This window comes from Agelaius tricolor, unplaced genomic scaffold, assembly GCF_023055355.1.
Source record: "Agelaius tricolor isolate 1412-34295 unplaced genomic scaffold, bAgeTri1.0.p SCAF_11, whole genome shotgun sequence".
NCBI classification, from domain to species: Eukaryota; Metazoa; Chordata; class Aves; order Passeriformes; family Icteridae; genus Agelaius; species Agelaius tricolor.
Window position 1 is genome coordinate 29,930,201 of NW_027269271.1, and position 22,349 is coordinate 29,952,549.

Sequence of the window (22,349 nt, forward strand, 5' to 3'; positions counted from 1 at the left end):
TGTTCCCCTTTGTCCCAGGTTGCTCCAGCCTGGCCCTGGACGCTGCAGGATCCAGGGGCAGCCACAGCTGCTCTGGGCCTCCCCAGCCTCACAGGGAGGAGTTTCTCCCTAAACCCAGCCTGACCCTGCCTCAGTTTCCATCAGGCCCTGAGGAACACCCGAGCAAAGCACAGAGAGCCCCCGCACGAGGGGGTTGGAAAGGGGGCGGTGGAGCTGCCTCAGGGGAAGGCGGCAGCAGCTGAGATTCCTGAGCAGGGGAAGGAGGAATCTGCGGGAAGAGCCGGGCGTGAGCCCGGCCCCGCTGCCCGGGGAGCTCTGAGCTGCAGCCCCGGTGCTCAGGAGGAGATAAGGACGCAGTCGGTCCGAGGGCAGCGGGAGATGGGGCTGGGAAATGCAGGAACCCGCAGCTCTCACCTGTCCCGGGAGAGCTCCACATCCCCTCGCACTGTGCGGCTCCAGATGTGCTGCCCTGGCTCCAGATGTGCTTGTCCCCCCCCACACGAGACGAGCTGGCTCCAGATGTGCGCGCTGGCCGGGCAGCCCCAGCTGTGTGCCCCGGGCATTGAACACTCCAGGACATCCCAAAGGTGAAATTCCCACTAAAACGAAACAACTGAACCCCCCGGTCCTGCTCGGGGTGTGTGCAACCACCCAAACCCAGCCGCTCCTGCCGCCACACGGCACACATTACATACATTATATACATTATGTACATTATACACATTATCTACATTATATGCATTACATAACCGCACCACCCAGCGAGGTGCCGGCTCTCCCTTCCACAAAAAATCCCCCTGGATCAGGCAAAGCCCGGAGCAGCCGGGGCTCGCTGGCAGCGGGAGGCTCTGCCTTGCCCGGGGGGTGAATTCTGTTCTCCGACATTTCCTCCCCGAGGCAGAGGCGGGAGCAGTGCGGGGTTTCCTGTGGTTGCAGTGTCTAATGAGGTTAACGCTGTTTTTGAGGTTTAACTCTTGAAGAGGCGAGGGAAGGAAGCGCCGGGCTCTGCCCAGCCGGGCTGCGGGAGCGGCGGAGGGAGCCGGGGGTGGCAGAGCCCCGGAGCATCCCCGGAGCGTCCCCGGGGCTGGGGACAGCACGAGCACCGAGGGGGTGGCAGAGGGTGGCACCGAGGGGTGGCTCTCGGCGCTGCTGAGAACACCCCCGTTCCTTACGGGCTTTTCATTGCACGCCTCTGGGATCGGCAGAAGTTCCTTCCCTGAGGGCACCCAGGACTCTGCCGCGCTCCCGAGGAGACCAGAACGACTCAGCTCCACCAGGCTGAGCCCAAAATGCTGCCAGGACGCCCAGGTGCCCCTTCCCCTCGAGGGGACGCTGGGTTTTCCCAAGGACTGACTCAGAGCGGGAGGGAAACTCGGCTGCTCTGTGTGCCCTGCGCGGCTGCTGCAGCTCCCGGTGGTGCCACACGTCCTGAGCACTGCCAAGGTAAGCATTCCCTGCTTTGCCCGGCTCCCAGCCCCTGCATTTAACCCCGAAATGTCCCAGCTGCTGCTCCTCACCCGCTGCTCCTGCGTTTGTCCCTCCTGGCACAGCCCCCGGGGAAGGTTCCGGGGGATTTGGGCTGGCACCGTGGAGCAGCTTCTCCCTTCCTGCTGAATTCCCATTTCCTCAGCCCTAGTGCACCAGGAGGCTTCACCAGAGAGCAGCTCAAAGCCCAGCATCTCCAAATGGCCTCGTTCCTTTGGCTCTGGACTCTGCAAACGCCTCTGAATTGGAATAAAAACACAAAGGTGATTCCAGAGGAGGCAGAGCTGGGCAGATTTAGAGTTCCCAGTCCTTCTCACAGCACCCCAATGCATTTTTTCATTTGCCCTGGTTTGCAGAAGGCCCGTGGGCACTCGGGAGCTGACAGCCTCTCTTTGTAGGTCAGGTAATAGGGAGGCACTTGAGGTTTGACTCAGCCACGATGAATGCTTGATCAGCCCCAAAACCAAACCAGGTCACCTCACCCCGCACGAGAAGCACCAGAGCACTCACTGCTGCTGCTGCTGCTGCTGCTGGCCTGGTTTGGGCTGAAAAACAACATTTTGGAGCTTTTACTGAGGACTCTGGCCTCCCTCCAGGGAAACTTGCCATTCCTGACAGCAGGTATTGCATGGGGAAGGGAAACAAGGGAGCGTGGGCTTGGCTGGGTGTTCAGCCCAGGCAGGAGAATGGGGGTGGCAGGGCTGGTTTGGGATCTGCCCTGCGACCCCAGAGGGGCCTGGGGGTGCTGGAGCCACCCCAGCTCCAGGGGATGCTTCCAGGGGGATGCTTCTGTTGGAAAGGAGCAATTTCCCCCGGGAGCTGCATCTCCCTGCTCCTCACCAGTCTGGGCCGTAGGTGCTGGTTCCAGCCCCAAACCCAGCCCCACGAGGCTGCTGAGGCTGGGATTGCTTCTCCTGGCTGGTGGGAATTCTCCCAGAGAGGCTGTGCAGGGAGGCAAAGGGAGCAGGGGAAAATTTGAGCAACTGTGGGATGCAGGCAAAGGGTGGGAAGGCCTGACCTGGGATTTTGGGGCTGTCTCAAGGGGTTCAGTGCTGGGAAGAGCCTGGCTCAGCCTGGGCAGGAGCTGTGGGAAAGGCGTTGTGGAAACAGGGAGTTTCTGTGCCATAAGAACGTGCCTGAGCAGCCCCAGGGATGGAGACTGCAGGACCAGCCCTCAGGGCAGCAGCCCCACTCTGACATTTAAAGAGCTTTTTTTAAGGTTAAGTTGGGATGTCCTGATTTCCTGACCCCGTTGCCTCCTGTCCTGTCCCTGGGCCATTGCCTCGCTGCCCTTTACTCCCCCCAAACACCCATCCCCAAGGCTCTGCCCCCCTCGAGCCCCTCCTCTCCAGGCTGAGCAGCTCCCCCAGCCCTCCCACGCTTCCCAGCTGCTCCTGACCCTCGGGGGGCTCATCCGGAGCGTCCCCATCCCCGCTGTGCCCGTGGCAGCCCCGCCGGCAGCACCGGGGGGCTCCGGGCAGCGCCCCCTGCCCCGGTCCCACCCTCTCCGAGGCGGGGCTGCTCAGCTCGCCCTGCCCCGGTCCCGCACCGCCTTTCCCCGTCCCGCTCCTCCCAGCAGGATTCGCTCCATTTTTTGGGGTTTTTTGCCCCTCAGGCGATGCCGCAGCCCAGCCCATGGCGGGGGCCCGCCAGGCTTTGGTGCTGTCCGTCCTGCTCTGCTGCCTGTGCCCGGGTGAGTGACGGCGACAGGGCCACCGGGATGGCATCCGAGCAACGCCCCGGACCCGCGGGGGATTTGGGGTGGGAACAGGACAATTCCAGAGTTGTGGGCTTTGAGGGGAGCGTTGCTGGGGGGGTCCCTTGCCCTGAGCTCCTTCTCCTCCGCTCTCCCCTCCTTGGAGCGGGGCCATTCCCAGGCTCCCGGGGCCATTCCCAGGGCCCTGCAGCCCCCGTGCCGAGCTCTGCCCCTGTCCCTGCAGCCCCGGGGCTCAGCCCTGCCCTTTCCAGGAAGGGCAGATGGAGCCGATAGCGCTGAGAGCCGGCGCTGCTGCAGAGCTTCATCTGATAGGGAAGGGCAGCGCCCCCGCCGCGCTAATCTGGGGGATCAGAGCTCTCCGAGCGCAGGTTATTTCCCTGCACTCATTTAAACATTAGAGCAGCCCTGAAATGGGTGAAACTGGCGGAACGGGGCCGTTTCTGAGCTGCCCGGGATGAGTCAGCGGGGCCGGGGCGCTGCTGCGGGGGCGGGGGGCTCAGCCCAGCCCCGGCCGGGAGGGACCCCGGGGCAGGCAGGGACAGAGCGCTCCCAGTCCTGTCCAGCCTGGCCTTGGGCACTGCAGGGATCCAGGGGCAGCCACAGCTGCTCTGGGCACCCTGTGCACCCTGTGCCAGGGCCTGCCCACCCTCAGGGGGGACAATTTCTCCCCGGCATCTCTCGTGCCTCGGTTTACCTGCATCCCATGGGGCTGAAGGTGAGCAGGGCGGGCTGTAATCCCCTGGCTGCGGGCTCCAGCCGTGCTGCGGCTGCATCCCAGGGAGGGGATCCGCTCCCTGCCGGGGTCTGCAGCCCCGGGACAGCCCCGGGACAGCCCCGGGACAGCCCAGCCGCTTTGGCGCAGGTGCTGCGAGCTCGGAGTGCAAGGGGCGCGTGTGGATCGAGCCCGGGCCCGTGGTGCTGCTGGGCTCCGACATCTCCATCGGCTGCGAGTCCTCGCTGGGCTGCCCCTCGCCAGGGCAGCTCCTCATCCTCCTCAACTACAGCCACGCCGAGGGCTCCCTGCAGGCCCTGCCCGGCGGCGCCGTGCGGCTCCACCTGCGCCGCTTCCAGCTGCCCTTCACCACCGTCATCTGCTTCTCCCGCTGCGACCAGAAGGACAGGGTGGTGTGCGGCACCCAGCTCCGGGCGGGCTGTGAGTGCCCCGTGTCCCCCCCGAGCCGGGCTGTGAGTGCCCCGTGTCCCCCCGAGCTCCGGGCTGTGAGTGCCCCGTGTCCCCCCCGAGCCGGGCTGTGAGTGCCCCGTGTCCCCCCGAGCTCCGGGCTGTGAGAGCCCCGTGTCCCCCCCGAGCTCCGGGCTGTGAGTGCCCCGTGTCCCCCCCGAGCCGGGCTGTGAGTGCCCCGTGTCCCCCCCGAGCTCCGGGCTGTGAGTGCCCCGTGTCCCCCCCGAGCCGGGCTGTGAGTGCCCCGTGTCCCCCCCGAGCCGGGCTGTGAGTGCCCCGTGTCCTCTCCAAGCCCCGGGCTGTGAGTGCCCCGTGTCCCCCCGAGCTCCGGGCGGGCTGTGAGTGCCCCGTGTCCCCCCCGAGCCGGGCTGTGAGTGCCCCGTGTCCCCCCCGTGTCCCCCCGAGCCGGGCTGGCTCTGCCGGGGGGGCCGCGCCCTCACCCGGGCTCTCCCCGCAGACCCCCCGGACCCTCCGGGGAACCTGAGCTGCGCCATCGCCGAGGGCTCGGAGTCCCTGCTCTGCAGCTGGGAGCGGGGACGGACCACGCACCTGCCCACCCAGCACAGCCTCCACCTGCGCAGGTGAGACCTGGGGGCTGACAGCCCCCGGTGACAGCTCCGGGTGGCAGCTCCCGGTGACAGCGGCGCTGCCGTGCCCCAGTTCCACTTCCTTCAGCTCACGTTTTGTCACCTCCTGCCCCAGAGCCGCACGCTCCACCGCAGTGCCCCGCTCACATCCCATCGAGCCCCACCACGGGGAAGCTGCAGCTTCCAGCTGCTGGAGCTCCCTCTGCGGTAAAGAGAGGGTGACCCCAACGCTGCCCAAAGCCCAAAGCCCAGGCTGAAGGTGAAGCAGAGGTGCTGGCTGCTGCATGGTGTGCCACAGTGCCACCCTGGAATGCCACCAAGGTCCCCACCTGGCATGTCACACCCAACCCAGGATGCCATGGCTGGTCCCCATGGCACCAGCCCTGCAGGCTGTCAGTTCTCCTGACTCAATTTTAAAGGCATTAAATCCCACCATATGGAAGATTTGTGAGGAGAAGGGACAAAGCTCCTGCCTAAATTTGGGGTCAAACTGGAGCATGCAGCCAGAAAGGAAGGAAGGAGTTCCCTTCCCACTGTGAAATCCTCAGCAGCAGTGTCAGGGAAGGGAATGAATTCCCAGCTTGCTTTAGGGGTGACAAATGCCAGGTTTGGGGGTGGCCGTGCCCTGGTCACGAGCTGTGACACCCCAGGAGCCAGGGTGGCCGTGCCAGCAGGGGGGTGGTGCTGGAATGGGCACTGACAGAGCTGCCTTCTGCTTCCAGGGTGGTGGCACAGGATGAGGAGGAGGATGAGGAAGAAATGACCTTCCCTGCAGGCTCGCCTGTGCTGCTGGGGGAGCTGCACAATGGCAGCCACTACTGGGTGTGGGTGCAGGCCAGCAACGAGCTGGGCACTGCCCGCTCGGCCCCTCAGCGCCTCAGCCTGCAGGAGCTCGGTACGGCCATCTGTCCGTCTGTCCATCCATGTCTCCATCATCCGTCCCTCTGTCCATCCATGTCTCCATCATCCGTCCATCCGTCCGTCTGTCCATCCATGTCTCCATCATCCGTCCATCTGTCCGTCTGTCCATCCATGTCTCCATCATCCGCCTGTCCGTCCATCCATGTCTCCATCATCCGTCCATCCGTCCATCGATGTCTCCATCATCCGTCCCTCTGTCCATCCATGTCTCCATCATCCGTCCATCCGTCCATCGATGTCTCCATCATCCGTCCCTCTGTCCATCCATGTCTCCATTATCCGTCCATCCGTCCGTCTGTCCATCCATGTCTCCATCATCCGTCCATCCATGTCTCCATCTATTATCCATCCATCCATCCATCCATCCATCCATCCATCCATCCATCCATCTTCTATCCATTGATCCTTCCATCCCTCCATTATCCCTCCACACCCATCCATCCCTCACTCCCTCCATCTGTCCCTCATCCATCCCTCCACATCCATCCATTCCTCCCTCCATCTGTCCCTCATCCATCCATCCATCCATCCATCCATCCATCCATCCATCCATCCATCCATCCATCCATCCCTCTGTCTCCCCACGAGCAGCACGGTGTGCTGTGGCTGTGCCTGCCCACCCTGCCCTGCAGTGTCACTCTGGGGACACCCCTGAGCCCAGGGACAGTCCCCACCCTGCTGTTCCCTCTGTGCCCGCAGTGGTGCCCACTCTGCCCGTGCCCATGGGCGCCGAGACCACGGACACATCCCCGGCCAGCACCACCACGCGCTGGAGGAGCCGCACCCGGCTGAGGGACGTGCAGTGCCAGGAGAGGCACAGGGCCACGGGCACCCCGGCGTGGCACGTGAGACCCCAAACCCCCCTCACAGCCCCGGGGAGGAGATGCCAGTCCTGGTCCTGCTGGAGACCCCGCGGGCAATGGGAATATTTGGGGATGTTCCAGACTCACCCCTGTGCTCTGGTGCTGCTCAAACGGGCACCCCCGGCCACAGGGAGCGTCCCCCCACTCTGGGGACAGCAGAGCTGATGCCACCTGGGAGGGACCGCAGATGGCCTCGTGGGCAGGGTTATCTCAGCTTTCTGAGCAAAAAGACGGAATTCCAAATATTCCCAAACGTTCCACTCTGCAAGGACAAGGCACAAAATCCCGGGGGATGCTCACAGCACACCGCAGACAAAAAACCCCAAACCCACACCCCAAACCCACACAGGGGCAGGGATGGAATGCCCCTGCATGCTGCCAAGGCTGGGCCTGGATCCCCGCTCACAGGAGCCCCAAAATCTCCGTGCTGGCGCTACCAGCGTGGCTGGGGGCTCTGGCTGTGCCCCGCAGGTGGCGCCGGAGGGGACAGGGCGGGTCCTGCCCATCTCGCCGTGTCCCGCTTCCCTGGCAGGTGGAGCTGTGTGACAAGGTGCCACCGGAGGGTCCCCGCTGGCAGCACGAGCTGCAGAGCGACACCGAGTTCGTGTTCCAGGCCAGGTGCCGGCTCGGCAGCGCCCTCAGCCCCTGGAGCGCCTGGAGCCCCCCGTTCCTGTACCGCACCCCCGAGGCAGGTGGGCTCAGCGCCGGCGACACCCCCCTGTGGCATTTGCCACCCCTGGCACAGCTGTCCCCACCCTGGGGGGGTTCAAAGTGCCTGTGGATGTGGCACTTGGGGACACGGGGCAGTGGCGGCTGTGGCAGCGCTGGGGATGGCTGGGCTGGATGCTCTCGGGGGGCTTTCCCGACAGAACAGATCCCACCGTCCTTAGGGCCTTGCTTGCTGCCCTGGTGGAAAAACCACATCGGCCAAGGTGTCGCGACAAATCGTGGTCACCCTGAGCCAGCTCCGCCCATCCGTGCCAGCTCCTGGTTTTGTCACGAGCCTGGCACGGCCGGCCCGGGCAGCGCTGCCCTCCCGTGCCGGTGCCAGCGGGGAACGGGGGGGGCTCACCCCGAACAGCCGCGCCCGCCGCCGCTCTCGGTCCGCTCCGCTCCTCTGCCAGCCGGCCGGGAGGGGCTGAGGGTGGGTGCGGGCCCCGGGTGCCCTCCGGTGTGTCACGGTGTCACTCCCGATGGGTCACGGTGTCATTCCCGGTGTCACTCCCGGTGTGTTCACGGTGTCACTCCCGGTGTGTCACGGTGTCATTCCCGGTGTCACTCCCGGTGTCATTCCCGGTGTCACTCCCGGTGTGTCACGGTGTCATTCCCGGTGTCACTCCCGGTGTGTTCACGGTGTCATTCCCGGTGTGTCACGGTGTCCCCGCTCCTCCGCAGCCCCCGCCGCCGCTCCCGCCGTGTGGCGGCGCCTGGGCCGGGCCCTGCCCAACGGCAGCCACGAGGTGACGGTGTTGATCCAGGTAAGGGCTCGGGGCAGCCTCCGCGCGGCTTTGGCTCCGCCGCTCCTCCCCGAGCAGCGCCGGTGCCGCCCTCGCTGCGGAGCCCTGTGGCCGCGGGGAGGGCAGGAGAGGCCGGCCCGGCTGGGAGCCAAATCCCCATCCCGGTACAAGGTAAAAGGTGGCACCAGCCGGGCAGGGCTGTCCCGGCCGGGTGTGGGGGTCAGAGCCCCCCGCTCCCGGCCGCCGTTTCCCGCAGCCGCTGGCAGCCCGGGATGCCCGCGGGAGGATCCTGGGCTACGCCGTGAGCGCCGAGAGCTCCGCGGGAGCGCTTTGGCCGCTGTGCCTCACCGCGGGCACCGAGTGCGCCGTGCTGGTGCCGCCCGGAGCCCGCAGCCTCCTCGTCACCGCCCGCAACGCCAAGGGCGCCTCCAGCCCCGCCAGCATCCCCCTGAACTGGGCGGCAGCTCCGCAAGGTACGGGGGCACCGCCGGGACCGATCCTGCCCGGACTGCGGGGAAAGGCTGGATCGGGCACGGGGAGAGCCCCGGCACAGCTCTGCCTGCTCCACCGGGGACACGGAGCCCTCCAGACAGCTCCCCTGGAGGTGGTCCCCTGCTGGATGTGGAATCATGGAATTCTGGAGTGGTTTGGGTTGACAGAAACCTTAAAGCCCAGCTCATTTCATTGTCCCATGGCAGGGACACCTCCCACTGTCCCAGGCTGCTCCAATGTCCTGCCTGGCCTTGGGCACTGCCAGGGATCCAGGGGCAGCCACAGCTGCTCTGGGAATTCCATCCCAGCCTCTCCCAGGAACAATTCCCAATTCCCAATGTCCCATCCATCCCTGCCCTCTGGCAGTGGCAGCCATTCCCTGTGTCCTGTCCCTCCGTGCCTTGTCCCCAGTCCCTCTCCAGCTCTCCTGGAGCCCCTTCAGGCTCTGGAATCTCAGCCCTTCACCTCCTAAGGCTGCAGGAACAAACTCATTTTTAAGTTTGCCCTGCCCGTGTTGGCTGGCAAAGCAAACGGTGCCAGGCTGCTCCTCTGCTCCAGACCAGCTCCTGCAGCCTCTGCCGGCCCCCACTGGGAGCTGGGTCCTTGCAAACTGAAAAAGAAGGGGGAAAAAAAAACCCCTTTTAAATCCTTTTAGGGCCACCTTATGGTCCCTGTGCCCTGGGCTGTGGTTTCCCCCACAGCCACGCTTTGCTAGTTCTGAAAAAAGTCTCTGAATGAGCAATGGGAGGGGAAAGTCCCATTCAGGCTGAGGACAAACACATGACTAAAAGGAAACTGAAGAGAAATAAGGTGGAAAAACCTCCCTCAGCTCTGATGCTTATCAGAACCCTGCACGTTTCTGGTAAGCAGGGACAGCTGAAGCATTTCAGAGCTGAGGGTGTGGGGTTTGCAGAGCTCCACATCTGGCTGGGGAGGAGCACAGCTGGCCAGGAGGGCCACAGCCACCTGGGCTGTGCCAGGCAGTGGAAGGACAGTGAGGGGCTGGAGAGTGTCCAGGGCAGGGGATGGAGCTGGGCAGGGGCTGCAGAATCCCTGAGGGAGCTGGGCAGGGGCTGAGCCTGGAGCAAAGGAGGCTCAGGGGGCCCTTGTGGCTCTGCACAGCTCCTGCCAGGAGGGCACAGCCGGGGGGGTCGGGCTCTGCTCCAGGGAACAGGGACAGGAGCAGAGGGAACGGCCCCAGGGTGGATATTTGGGAAAATTCCTTCCTGGAAATGTTCTCCAGCCCTGGCGCAGCTGCCCAGGGCAGGGGTGGAGTCCCCATCCCTGCAGGGATTCAAAAGCCACATGGATGTGGCACTTGGGGACACGGGGCAGAGGTGGCTTTGATCTTTAAGGTATTTTCCAATCTGAATATTCCTATGAAATACAGATCAATACATAAAGACAGATTTATATATATATATAGATAGAGAGAGAGAGGGTTTATATACAAACCCACCATATTCTTCAGTTTCCTGTTCACCCTTCAGCTTTCAAACCCTTCCAGGAAAGCCACATTTGCCCTGGGCTGGGCTGACCCTTCCCCGTGTCCGAGGATGAGTTTGGGGTGCCTGACACCCCTTGCCTGTTTCCCCACAGAGTTCCCAGCCCCGGAGGCCCTGGAGGTGCAGCCTGAGCAGCAGAGCAGGGTCCTGGTGCGGTGGCAGCGCCCCCAGCCCAGCCAGAGCCCCCTGCTCTGGTTCATCCTGGAGTGGCTCTCCAGCCCCCAGCACGGCCTGCAGGAGCCGTACAGCTGGGAGAGAATCCCACCCCAGCACACACACACCTACATCCCAGGTAGGACAGCCAGGAACCCCCTTCTGCTGGGCACAGCTCCTCAGGACCTTATCAATCCCAATCACACTGCAAATCCAAATCAGATTATAACTCTGAATTAGATTATAACTCCAAATCAGACTATAAATCCAAATTAGATTATAAATCAAAATCAAACTATCAATCAAGATTAGATTATAAATCCAAATCAGACTATAAATCTGAATTACATTATAAATCCAAATCAGACTGTAAACCCAAATTAGATTATAAATCCAAATCAGACTATCAATCCAAATCAGACTATAAATCTGAAATAGATTATAAATCCAAATCAGACTGTAAATCCAAATTAGATTATAAATCAAAATCAAACTATCAATCCAGATTAGATTATAAATCCAAATTAGATTATAAATCCAAATCAGACTGTAAATCTGAATTACATTATAAATCTGAAATAGATTATAAATCCAAATCAGACTATGAATCTGGATTAGATTATAAATCCGAATTAGATTATAAATCCGAATCAGACTATCAAGGCAGCTTCATTTGAGTTTGAGCCCCTGCCCTCTTGTTTTTGGGGAGTGGGGCCATGAAGAGCCCTTAGGGAAGGAGGAGGGAAGCAGTTGGAGACCTGAGGGCAGACAGTGGGATTTGGGTCCCTGGGCGAAGATCCCAGGGGAAGGAGGGGATGGGGAGGGAAAGAAAATGAATTTAATTAATTAATTAAAAAATGAGCTGGTGGTCCAGGAAGGACGGCAGCCCCCCAAGGGCCAGCCCAGCTGCTGTCAGCAGCCCCTGGCCAAGCCCAGCGGACAGAATCCCGTTCTGAGGCAGCTCTGTGCTCTGCCGGCAGGGGCGGCTCCCCCGCGCCTGTGGCTCTACGCGGTCTATCCCGGCGGGATCAGCGCCCCCTGCTCCAGCCCAGGTGAGCCGGACTGCCCGGGGTGGGGAACTGCTGCTGCTCCCCTTGGGGATCCCTCGGCTTGGGAACGGGGCAAACCCTCGCACCGAGCCGGGCGGGAAAGGGTAAAATGCATTCAATCAATTATTGGGGTCAAACCCATCTGCAGCTGGCGTTTGCTCCCTGCACAGAGCCAGAACCTCATTGTCCTTCAGCAGAGGCACCCGTGGGGTCCTTGTCCCTTTCCAGGGCAGAAAAGCGAGGTTGCACATGCAGAACTCAAAATAAGATGTCACAGATCAAGCAAAATCCAGCAAAGAGCTTTTCCAGGGAGCAGCTGGGCAGAGCCAGCCCTTCCCACCTGGAGTGGGAGGCACAGAGCTTTGGGAGGGACATCTGCAGCTGGGTCAGCGCTGGGGAAGGGTTTGGGGAAGGAAAACCTCATTTCCACCACTGGGGTGGCTTTGGGTGCCCTCCAGAGCTGGGCATGGGTGAGGCCAGGCTGTGACACCAGAGCAGGGTCTGAGCCCCAGAACTGCCCCAGCCCAGCCCTGCTGGGGCTCAGGGCCAGGGCTGGGCTTAAATAGAGCCCGCCCTGGGCAGGGGGGAGTGGAGGGGCCAGGTGGGGCTGGGCAGGGCCATCAAGGGCTGTCAGAGCCCAAAGTACCGCAGGTGACACCTGAGGGGACACCCGAGGGTGCCCTCAGCTCCTGGCTCCGATGCCACCTGAGATGGGCCCTCTGCAGCTGCTCAGGGGTTTCTCCTGGGCCAGAGCAGCCCCGTGGCTCTGCAGGAGCCCCTGGAGAAGGGAGCTGTTCCCAGGAAATGCGAGCAGACACTCCTGGCTGGGTGTCCCGGGTCAGCCCTGGCTGCTGGGTGCTGTCCCCAGGGCAGGGCCCTCCCCTGTGGCTGCAAACCAGGGACAAGGGACCCCGAGGGAGTGGCTGAACTGGCCAGGATCAAAGGGAATGGCTGAATTGGCCAGGATCAAAGCTGGCTGCTTATTTCAGCAGAAAGAGGCTTCTTGCCACAGCAGGGTCTCCAGCTGCAGCCCTTCCCTCACTGCACAGAAATAATCTGGAAATTCATTCCCAAGGGGTGCAGGCGCTTTGGGAATCACAGAATCCCACAATGGGCTGGGCTGGGAGGGAGTCAAAGCCCACCCAGTGCCACCCCTGCCATGGCAGGGCCACCTCTCACCATTCCAGAGTGCTCCAAGCCTGGCCTGGGACACTCCAGGGATCCACAACTTCTCTGGAAAAGCCTTTAAACAACCTGGGAGTGCTTGTGAAAAATGATGGAGCTCCCCAGGGGGAATAAATCCTTGTTTTGGGTGCTGAGGGAAGGGAGGGCTGTGCAGGGAAGAGGTTCTGTAGATGGGGACAGGGTTGATCAACACCTCATTTAACTGTGGGGACACTGTGGAGAGCCCAGCAGGGCTGGAGTTACTCATTGCTCCAGGGAGGTTACTTGTCCTCGTTACACCACTGCTTATTTTTCTCAAAATATAGAAGCAAGGCAGGTTTTGTGTCCCCCAGAGCCCTCTGAAGGAACCACAGCCATTTTCCCCTCTCTCTGTTGCAGCCCCTGCAGAGGAGCCGCTCCTGGGCAGCACCTACGGCGAGATGTCCCAGGGTAAGGAGGGCAGCTCTGCCTTGCTAGGCCAGGCTTTATCCTGGGCGGGTTTAACCCAAGCAGCTCCTGGCAGCGGGAATTGAGAGCTCCCAGATGCCTTGGGGGGGTCAGAGCCTTTTGGAATCTCTGCTGCTCACAGTGACCCCCAGATGTGTCACAAAGTCCCTTTTCCCAGCCCAGCGCTCGAAGAAGGAGTCAGAGCTCTCCATTTCTCGTTCTCAGGGTTGTTTATTGTTCCTTATGTATAAAATTCTTTCTCCTGTCCTGCCCAGGTCTGCTCAGCAGGACAGACAGAGGCACTCTGCCTGCCCCTGGGCAGTGTTATCTTTTTATACTAAAAACTACCTGTACAATATTTACCATAACTTCCCAACACCTATCACCCATGCTAGACACTGAGCTTCTGCTCTAAACCAATCCAAAAGTGCCACCATCACAGCAGGAGATGGAGGCTAGGAGGAAGAAGAAGGAGAAAGGCTGGACACGCCCAGATTCCTCCATCTTGCCCTCTACCCCCATTCTAAAGACCCCAAAAATCTATTTTTCACTCCCTGACAAACTAATTATTATTCTACTTAAACCCCTTTAATTTGTAATCCTTCATATAAAGGTTGGTAATTGTTTTTTCCAAGGGCTCAATCAAAGGCACAGGGTCCCTGGGCTCTGTGCTGAGGTCTCTGAGCCCCCTGGGCAGGGTCTGGAGCCCTCCAGGGCAGCCAGAGGAATTCCCTGGGTTCTGACAAGAGCCAATAAAGGAGATGTTCCCCACGAGCAGGGAAGGATGAGCAGCACCCACAGAATGCAATCTTTGAGTTCTGCTCTCTAAGGAGGCCAAAACGCAATGCCCAGCCCAAGGGGGAGGTGCCAAACCCAGGGAAACATCAAATTAACCCATGCAAGAGGCTGATTCCATCCTGCAAGGGGCTGATTCCATCCTGCAAGGGGCTGATCCCATCCTGCAGCTGGCACCAGGGACGTGTCCCCGCATTTCCCTCCCGTTTGGGGATGCTCTGCTGGCACATGCTCTGGTAAAGGTCACGGTCTGTTTCAGCTCTCAAACCAAAAGCAAAACCAGCCCGGGCTGAGGGATTCACGTCAGCATTTCTGGCAGCTGGGGCAGGAAATGGTGAATGGTGGGGCCCTGCAGCACCGAGGCCATGACCTCCTCCCTCTCCATCCCCCTGCAGATGAGGGCATCCGAGTTTTCCTGGGCCTGAGCCTCAGCGTGGTCGGATTATCCATTCTTTTTGCAGTTGTGATGTTTAAAAAATCAGTCAGGAAAAGGTATTCCTTTCTCCTCCATGTCTTCTTTCCTTGTTCCCAATTCAGAACTTTTTACCCCTTTTTTTGGGGAGGGTGTTTGGGGTTTTGGGGCTTTTTTGGGGGGGGGGTTGTGTTTTTTTTTTGTTTTTGTTTTTTTGGTTTTTTTTTTTTTTTTGTATATAGAAGAAATATAAAATAATTTCTTCTGGGATGTTTTAAAATCCTCTATAGAGTCCTTTTCACCTCAGCCTGAGGGCAATATCACACATTTATCAGGCTGTGGTATGAAAGGACTTTTGGTGCTCTACAGTCAGGCAGAGACCAACAAAAAAAAAGTCAAATAAACATGAAATTGGTGACATTTAAGAATGGGGAGCCCGGAGTTTCCAGGGCTAGGTGTTCTTCATGTGTCCTCCCCACCCAGAGAGTTCCATCCTGCATAAGGAATATCTGAATAACACACTGGACTAACATTTGGGGTTTGGTTTTGCCTTTTGTGAAGGGTTAAGGCCACCCTCGTGTCCCTCCTGCCAAGGTGGATGCTTGAGGACTTTCCCCACGTGGAGAACAGCACCGTGGTGAAGTCACTCCAGGTGAGGGCAGAGTGATCTCCTGGCCTTGCTTCCTCTCAGGTTAAAGCTCGGCTTTACAGAATTATCCAGGTTGGAAAATCCCTCTGAGACCATCGGGTCCAACCACCCCTAGCACTGCCCTGTGTCCCCAAGTGCCACATCCACAGGGATTTTAAGTCCCTCCAGGGCTGGACAGCCCTTTCCACAAAGACATTTTCCCAAAAATCCAACCCAAAGCTGCCCTGGCCCGACTTGAGGCCATCTCTGGCAGCATTCCCTGTTAGCTGGGAGAGGGCAGCCTGTGTGGGCAGCAGGGATGGGGAGAGGTTCCAGTTCTGAGGCACTGGGAGCTGCTCAGGAATCATTCCCCAGGGGGTGGGAGCCTGGAGCAGCTGAGATCTGCTTTAAACCTGAATCCCACATTTTCTGTATTCCATGGGCACAGCTGCCCTGGGCTGGGAGGGACCTGAGAGCTCATCCCATTCCCTCCCTGGGCCAGGCTGCCCCGGGCTGGGAGGGACCTGAGAGCTCATCCCATTCCCTCCCTGGGCCAGGCTGCCCCAAGCCCTGAGGAGAGCTGTGCTGTTAACAAATCCTGCCAGGAGCTGGGATGGGATGGAGGAGCAGGGATGGATGGAGGAGCAAGGATGAGATGGAGGAGCAGAGATGGGATGGAGGAGCAGGGATGGGATGCAGGAGCAGGGCTGGGATGGAGGAGCAGGGATGGGATGGAGGAGCAGGGATGGATGGAGGAGCAAGGATGAGATGGAGGAGCAGACCTGGGATGGAGGAGCAGGGCTGGGATGGAGGAGCAGAGCTGAGATGGAGGAGCAGGGCTGGGATGCAGGAGCAGGGATGAGATGGAGGAGCAGGGATGAGATGGAGGAGCAGACCTGGGATGGAGGAGCAGGGCTGGGATGCAGGAGCAGGGCTGGGATGGAGGTGGCACATCTATCCTCATTTCCCCAGGACAAGGCTGATTTCCCCAGCGCCAGCCTCCAGGAGCCCTTTCTGGACCCTGCAGTCTCCGACGTTCAGGAGGTGCCAGCGCAGGAGCGGCCCCAGCGCCTGGACCCCGAGGCCAGGGCAGGGGTGGCCGAGCCCAGGGAGGTGCCCAGGGGCATGGTGGCCCCCAGGAGCCCGGGGCCAGGGCAGCTGGGTGCCTACAAACCCCAGCTCTCCGATGGGAACACTTTAGGGTACGTGGCTGCTGGAATCTGCCCGGCACAGCCGCCCGCGGCCGTCCCGCAGCCAGAGCTGGGAATCTCCTGCCAGGACTACACCAGCCCTGTCCCCCAGCTGTGGGACACGCAGGGAGGCACCCCCCAGCTGTGCCTGCTGGACAAGATCAACCTGGTGCTCAACAGCAGCCTGGAGTTCCCGGGGCAGGCCGCGCACGGACACGGATCGGTCCCGGAGCAGCGCTGGGAGCCCGGCCCCGAGCAGATGCTGGTGCCCGAGGAGCTGCTGTCCTGCCTGAGAGCCACCAACAGGGACCCGGCCTCCCCCAGGGCATGGCAGGGCTGCTCTGAGGGGAGCTGGGACTGGGGATAAAGCCTGGAGCAGGGACCCAGGCGGTGTCAGCGCCGGGATTGGCAGAGCCGCAGCAAAGCTCCCCGCTGGAATTTTGCCTTCTTACTCCACTGCAGGTTCTTGGGGCTGCCTGGGAATCTTGGGCCAGCAAATCCCAATTTTAACCTTACCTCACACTGGCAGAAGAAAAAAAAAACCATAAAGCTTGGATTTCTGGGATGCCGAGCAGGAGATTCCTGCAGGATGCCATAACTTCAATTACTGCTCAGCATCGTCCTCCTGTTAAGGGTCTGGAGCACTTCATTCCCAAATGTTTGGAACATTTCATTCCCAAATGTTTGGAGTACTTCATTCCCAAATGTTTGGGATATTTCATCTCAAAGGTTTGGAGCACTTCATTCCCAAAGGTTTGGAGCACTTCATTCCCAAATGTTTGGGACATTTCATTCTCAAAGGTTTGGAGCATTTCCTTCCTAAATGTTCGGACATTTCATTCCCAAAGGTTTGGGGCATTTCATTCTCAAAGGTTTGGAGCACTTCGTTCCCAAAGGTTTGGAGCATTTCATTCCCAAAGGTTTGGAGCATTTCATTCCCAAATGTTTGGAGTACTTCATTCCCAAATGTTTGGGACATTTCATTTCAAAGGTTTGGAGCATTTCATTTCAAAGGTTTGGAGCACTTCATTCCCAAAGGTTTGGGACATTTCATTCCCAAAGGTTTGGAACACTTCATTCCCAAACGTTTGGAGCACTTCATTCCCAAAGGTTTGGAACACTTCATTCCCAAAGGTTTGGAGCATTTCCTTCCTAAATGTTTGGAGCATTTCATTTAGCTAATTGCAGCTAAAGTGGATAAAAAAAATCCCTCGGACATCCTGGCAGAGATGTGGAAAATATTTTGGGATTGCTCCTGATGAACAGGCACCGCACCAAGGAGGATTTATGTGTCTGGAACCAAGAATATGGAATATTTTCTGCATTTCATTTTCCTCCCATTCCCAATAAAAACCCACTCAGGTAAGAACACACCTCCACCTCCTGCCAGGCCGATGTAAAACCCCTCTGAATTGGTCCCTGGCCAAACCCTTCCCTTTGGGTGAGGGATTCATCATCCCACAGCACCTTGGCCCCCCTCAGCCTGGCTGTGGGAAGGGCAGTGTGGCACAGGAAAATGGGATTTATCCAGCACATGAGCATGGATTTGGGTCTTTGGTAAAACCCAGCAGCCTCCTTCCTTCAGCAGCCCTGAAACCATCTCCAGGTGTTCTGGGACTTACAAAATATTCCCAATTTTTTTTCCTGTTGTTTTTTCCTAGGCACTGTGAGCATTTCCCCGTCAGCTGCTGCACAAATGGATTCATTTTGTTGCTTGTCCTGAGCACTCCCCAACCCCCTCGTGTGTGCTGTGGTGGTTCCTTCCTGCCCCAGGATTCTGTCACTGTGCCCAGAGGAGCAGTGACCTGGCAAGGAGGGGAGGATTCCCCCTCAGAAGCAGCAAACCAGCCCAGAAGTGGGAGTGTGGCAGGGCAGGGAGCCCAAAATGAAATTAGAGAGTGCTGCCTGGGCAGGAAGGAAATTGTACAAGAACACCACAGGACTCTGAGCAGCCCAGGCAGGAGGTGGGGAAGGGTTTTTGCAGAGTCCACATCCTGAGACTTGTGCTGTTCTCTCACCTGAGCTGCCAAAAATCGGGGGGGAAATGTTCCCCAGGCAGCACAGGGGGCTGGTCCTGCCCTCCAGGAGCTGCTGGGTGCATTTCCAGCCCCAGCAATCCTGAAAATCCCCGTGGGCAGAGCAGCACAGCTCCTGCTCTCCCTGCAGCGGGGCAGGGATGGAGAATTCCCAGCTCCCAGCATGGACAAACACCAAAGAGCCACCAGTGCCACCCTCCCCTCATCCCTGGGAGATGCAGGGAATATTTCTGCTAATAAAGGGAATATTTCTGCTAATAAAGGGAATATTTCTGCTACTAAAGGGAATATTTCACAGGTGCCCAGAGCAGCTGGGGCTCCCCTGGATCCCTGGCGGTGCCCAAGGCCAGGCTGGACATTGGAGCAGCCTGGGACAGTGGGAGGTGTCCCTGCCATGGCAGGGGTGGCACTGGGTGGGATTTGAGGGTCCCCAAACCATTCTGGGATTCTGTGATCCCAAACACCATCCCAGGCTGCTCCAAGCCCCATCCAAGCTGGCCTGGAGCACTTCCAGGGATGGGGCATCCCATGAATCCCATCACAGTCACTCCCAGCTGATCTATTTTAACTTCCCAGGGCTCCCTCCTTCCCTCAAATATTACAAATATTCCCCTCATTCTTGGAATCAGAATTTTCTCTCTCCTGTTTTAAGCTCGGTTTTACCGTTGGCAGTCGGATCCAGTGGCAGAGATTCCCACCTGTTTATCAGCTCAGGAATGAATTCCACGATTTTCAGGACCCACAGAGATGCACCACAGTGCTGTCTCATCACCACCAAAGTTCTAAAAAATAAAAAAAAAAAGTCTTTTTTATGTAAAGGGAAGGAGGGAACAAGTTAAAGGAAATAAGGAATTGGGTGCAGGCAGCTCAGGGGGCTTGGAGAGCAGAGAGAGGCACCCACTCCTGCTCTGAACTCCAAATGAGTTTTTTAGATTAAAATATTAAAAAATATAAAAAAGATAAAATCATCTTCCAGAGAAGCTAAAATGAGAGTGAATGTGCCTCTGGACAAGTCCCTTGCTCTGAGCAAAAATTCTCTTTTTATCTGTGGTGTCTCTGTCTACCAGGGGGAGCTCAAGGGGCAAGGAGATCCCAGCACCCCCAGAGATCCGCCAGAGGCTTCCCTTGTTCACCTCCCCAAAAAGTCAGCCTGGAAATGATTTGACCTGAAACGAGACTGAAGAGACAATAAATAAATTTAACACATGATACATAGTGTATTAATGTGCATCTGAGCTGCAGTTTTAAACCCTTTGTGCCACTGCCATTCAGGAGGACGTGGAATTCATTCTGGTTTGAGGCTGGCAGCACAGAGAGCTGGGCTTAGGCTCAGCTTAGTCACCAACTGATGGTGTGACCTTCATTTGCTCCTTATCTACAGAGTCTGGGTTAGTGCAGCTGGCAAAGCCTCAGCACCAAAGGCTCCTGAACCCCTTGGGAAGAGCAGCAGGAGCAGGAGGGGACAGAAACCTGCTCTGAGTAAGCTGGTGCTGCTGGGTTTGCTCTGTGTTCGCAGCTGCCCACCCTGCCGGGGCTTGGCTGTCAGTAAATTGTGGAGAGATTGGGTGGCAGATAAAGGCACTGCAGGGGCTAAAATTGGATTTCAGGCAGGGAGGTTTCACAGAGCTCAGTAACACCCAGGCCTTGGGGGATTTCTGAGCACACAGAGTGCAGATCAAAGCCCAGATTGTGACCAAGGCTCTGCAAAGCTGCAGAGAAGTGCCTGGCTCAGCAGAACCCTTCTGAAAACCTGCCAGGGTACAGCCAGCAGCAGCTGGGGTGGCCTCGCAGCAAAACTGGGCATAATCCTTAAAAATGATGGGATCTGGGGGAGCCTCTGCCATCCCTGAGCCTTTGTGGGGTTTGGGGAGGAGGGTGAGCAGCCCTGCCCAGGGCTGAGCTCAGGCTGAAACCAGGCTGGTGATTCAGAGCAGAGGATGTGAGAGGCGAGGCTGTGGCTGGGCCTCACCAGGCTCCCCATCAGTGCCAGCCCCCAGTGCCACCTTCCCAGGGCAAATCCCACGAGAATGGCACTGGGAGAGCCCTGGGAGCAGGGATGGGATGGAGGAACAGGGATGGGATGGAGGAGCAGGGATGGGATGGGATGGAGGAGCAGGGATGGGATGCAGGAGCAGGGATGGGATGGGATGGAGGAGCAGGGATGGGATGGGATGGAGGAGCAGGGATGGGATGAAGGAGCAGGGATGGGATGGAGGAGCAGGGATGGGATGGGATGGAAGAGCAAGGATGGGATAGAGGAGCAGGGATGGGATGGAGGAGCAGGGATGGGATGAAGGAGCAGGGATGGGATGGAGGAGCAGGGTTAGGATGGAGGAGCAGGGATGGGATGGAAGAGCAGGGCTGGGATGGAGGAGCAGGGATGGGATGAGAGAGCAGGGATGAGATGAGAGAGCAGGGCTGGGATGGAAGAGCAGGGTTAGGATGGAGGAGCAGGGCTGCACACAGTGAATACAAACTGCATTACAGAGGGGAATGAATTAACAGGGCAGACTCTGTGCTTGCTGCTCCCCAAACCAGCCAAGCCTTCCCTCAGCAGGGGGGGGTGAATCCTGCCCCAAGCACAGAGCAGAGGCCTCAGGCTGAGCCCCTGGAGGATGCAGCTGGGGCTGTGTGTGGTGCCCCATCCCATTTGTGCTGCACCCAAACCCTCCCGTGGGCCGTCCCTGGCTGGGCTGGCAGCTCAGGGGAAGCTGAACAAAGGGATTTTCCAGGCTGGGTGACTCATTCCATCCTGCTGGGGACAGCAGAGTCACAAAGGGGTGGCAAACACCGAGCCATGGCAGAGGGGACCCCAGAGCAGGCACCTGCAGGGAGGGACGGCTCCTCCTGCTGCTGCAGCTGGGGCGGCTCTGCCCGGCCTCAGATCCATGGCCAGGCCCCAAGGAAGGACAGACGGACACCGGGAGGGAGTGATGGAGCTGCTGCAGGGCTGGAGCCAGGCTGGGACACCTGGGGGTGCTCCCCTGGAGAGGAGAAGGATCCAGGCAGAGCTCAGAGCCCCTGGCAGGGCCTGGAGGGGCTCCAGGAGAGCTGCAGAGGGACTGGGGACAGGGGATGGAGGGACAGGACACAGGGAATGGCTCCCAGTGCCAGAGGGCAGGGATGGATGGGACATTGGGAATTGGGAATTGTTCCTGGCAGGGTGGGCAGGGGCTGGGATGGAATTCCCAGCTTTGCTGTGGCTTTGTCCTCGCCACCGGTTTTGTCCTTTGTCCCTCCCCGGTTTTTTCCTGGGTTCTGCGGTCAGTGGGAGTCAGTGGAGGAGGGAAAAGCGGAGTTCGGGGCTTGAAACTGTGGGAGAGGGGAAAGCAGGAAAGGAAAAAGGAGGAAAAAGAAAAGGGAAAAGATGAAAAAAAAAGATGAAAAAGATTGATGAAAAAGATAGATGAAAAAATTGATGAAAAAGATTGATAAAAAGATTGAGGAAAAGATTGATGAAAAAGATAGATGAAAAAGAAAAAAAGGTTTAAAAATAAAAATAAAAATTATTAAAAAGATAAAAGATAAAAAAGATAAGATAAGCTAAAAAAGCTAAAAAAGCTAAAAAAGATTTAAAAAGATAAAAAAGATTAAAAAGATAAAAAGATAAAAAAAGATAAAAAGATAAAAATATAAAAAAGCTAAAAAAGATAAAAAAGCTAAAAAAGATAAAAAAGATTAAAAAGATAAAAAAGATAAAAAAGATAAAAAAGATAAAAACGATAAAAAAGATAAAAAAGATAAAAAAGATAAAAAAGAAAGGGAAAAAGATGAAACAAAAAGGTGATAAAGATAAAAGATGGTGAAAAGATAAAATAAAAAAGATAAAGATAAAAAAGATAAAGATAAAAAGATAAAGATAAAAAATATAAAAAAGGTAAAAACGATAAAAAATGTTTTAAAAGATTAAAAAGGGAAAAGGAAAAAGGAAAAAGGAAAGGGGAAAAAAGGGAAACGGGTAAAAAAGGAAAAGAAAAAGGAGAAAAAGAGGAAGAAGAAAGAAAACGTAATAGAAAAAGAAAGGAGAAAAATGAAAACAAGACAAAGGCAAAGAAAATATATGAAATAAGAAAAGAGAAAGGGGGAAAAGAAAAAAGAAAAGTGGGAAAAAAAAGTATAAAGGAAAGAAAAGAAAATTTACAAAGAAAAAACAAAACTTTTTTTTTTTTTTTTTTTTAAGAGAAGAAAAAGGAAATAAGAAAAAAATAGAAGTAAAAAGGAAACAACTGGTGGACTGGTGATTTCCTCCTGCCTGTCACCCGAAGACA

The 22,349-nt window shown here is 57.6% G+C and overlaps 1 protein-coding gene across 6 annotated transcripts; it reads left to right on the top strand.

The window, feature by feature from the left end:
* The first annotated feature begins 932 nt into the window (after positions 1–932).
* IL23R (interleukin 23 receptor) lies at positions 933–22,346 on the top strand. Of its 6 annotated transcripts, none has more exons than XR_011680677.1 (18): positions 933–1,443; positions 1,631–1,748; positions 1,884–2,106; positions 3,101–3,178; positions 4,065–4,355; positions 4,840–4,963; positions 5,692–5,864; positions 6,590–6,735; positions 7,286–7,445; positions 8,149–8,231; positions 8,467–8,683; positions 10,302–10,499; positions 11,341–11,412; positions 12,973–13,023; positions 14,211–14,307; positions 14,789–14,879; positions 15,828–17,407; positions 22,262–22,346. XR_011680677.1 is itself a non-coding variant. In XM_071436953.1 (17 exons), the coding sequence occupies exons 3-17, from the start codon at positions 1,929–1,931 to the stop codon at positions 16,410–16,412; spliced, it is 2,544 nt and encodes an 847-aa protein (XP_071293054.1). In that variant the 5' UTR covers positions 933–1,443; positions 1,631–1,748; positions 1,884–1,928; the 3' UTR covers positions 16,413–19,290. The 6 variants fall into 6 exon arrangements, 1 of the variants encoding a protein (XP_071293054.1); XR_011680676.1 differs by lacking the exon at positions 22,262–22,346 and adding an exon at positions 19,463–19,560; XR_011680675.1 differs by lacking the exon at positions 22,262–22,346 and adding an exon at positions 17,707–19,290.
* Positions 22,347–22,349: the final 3 nt, after the last annotated feature.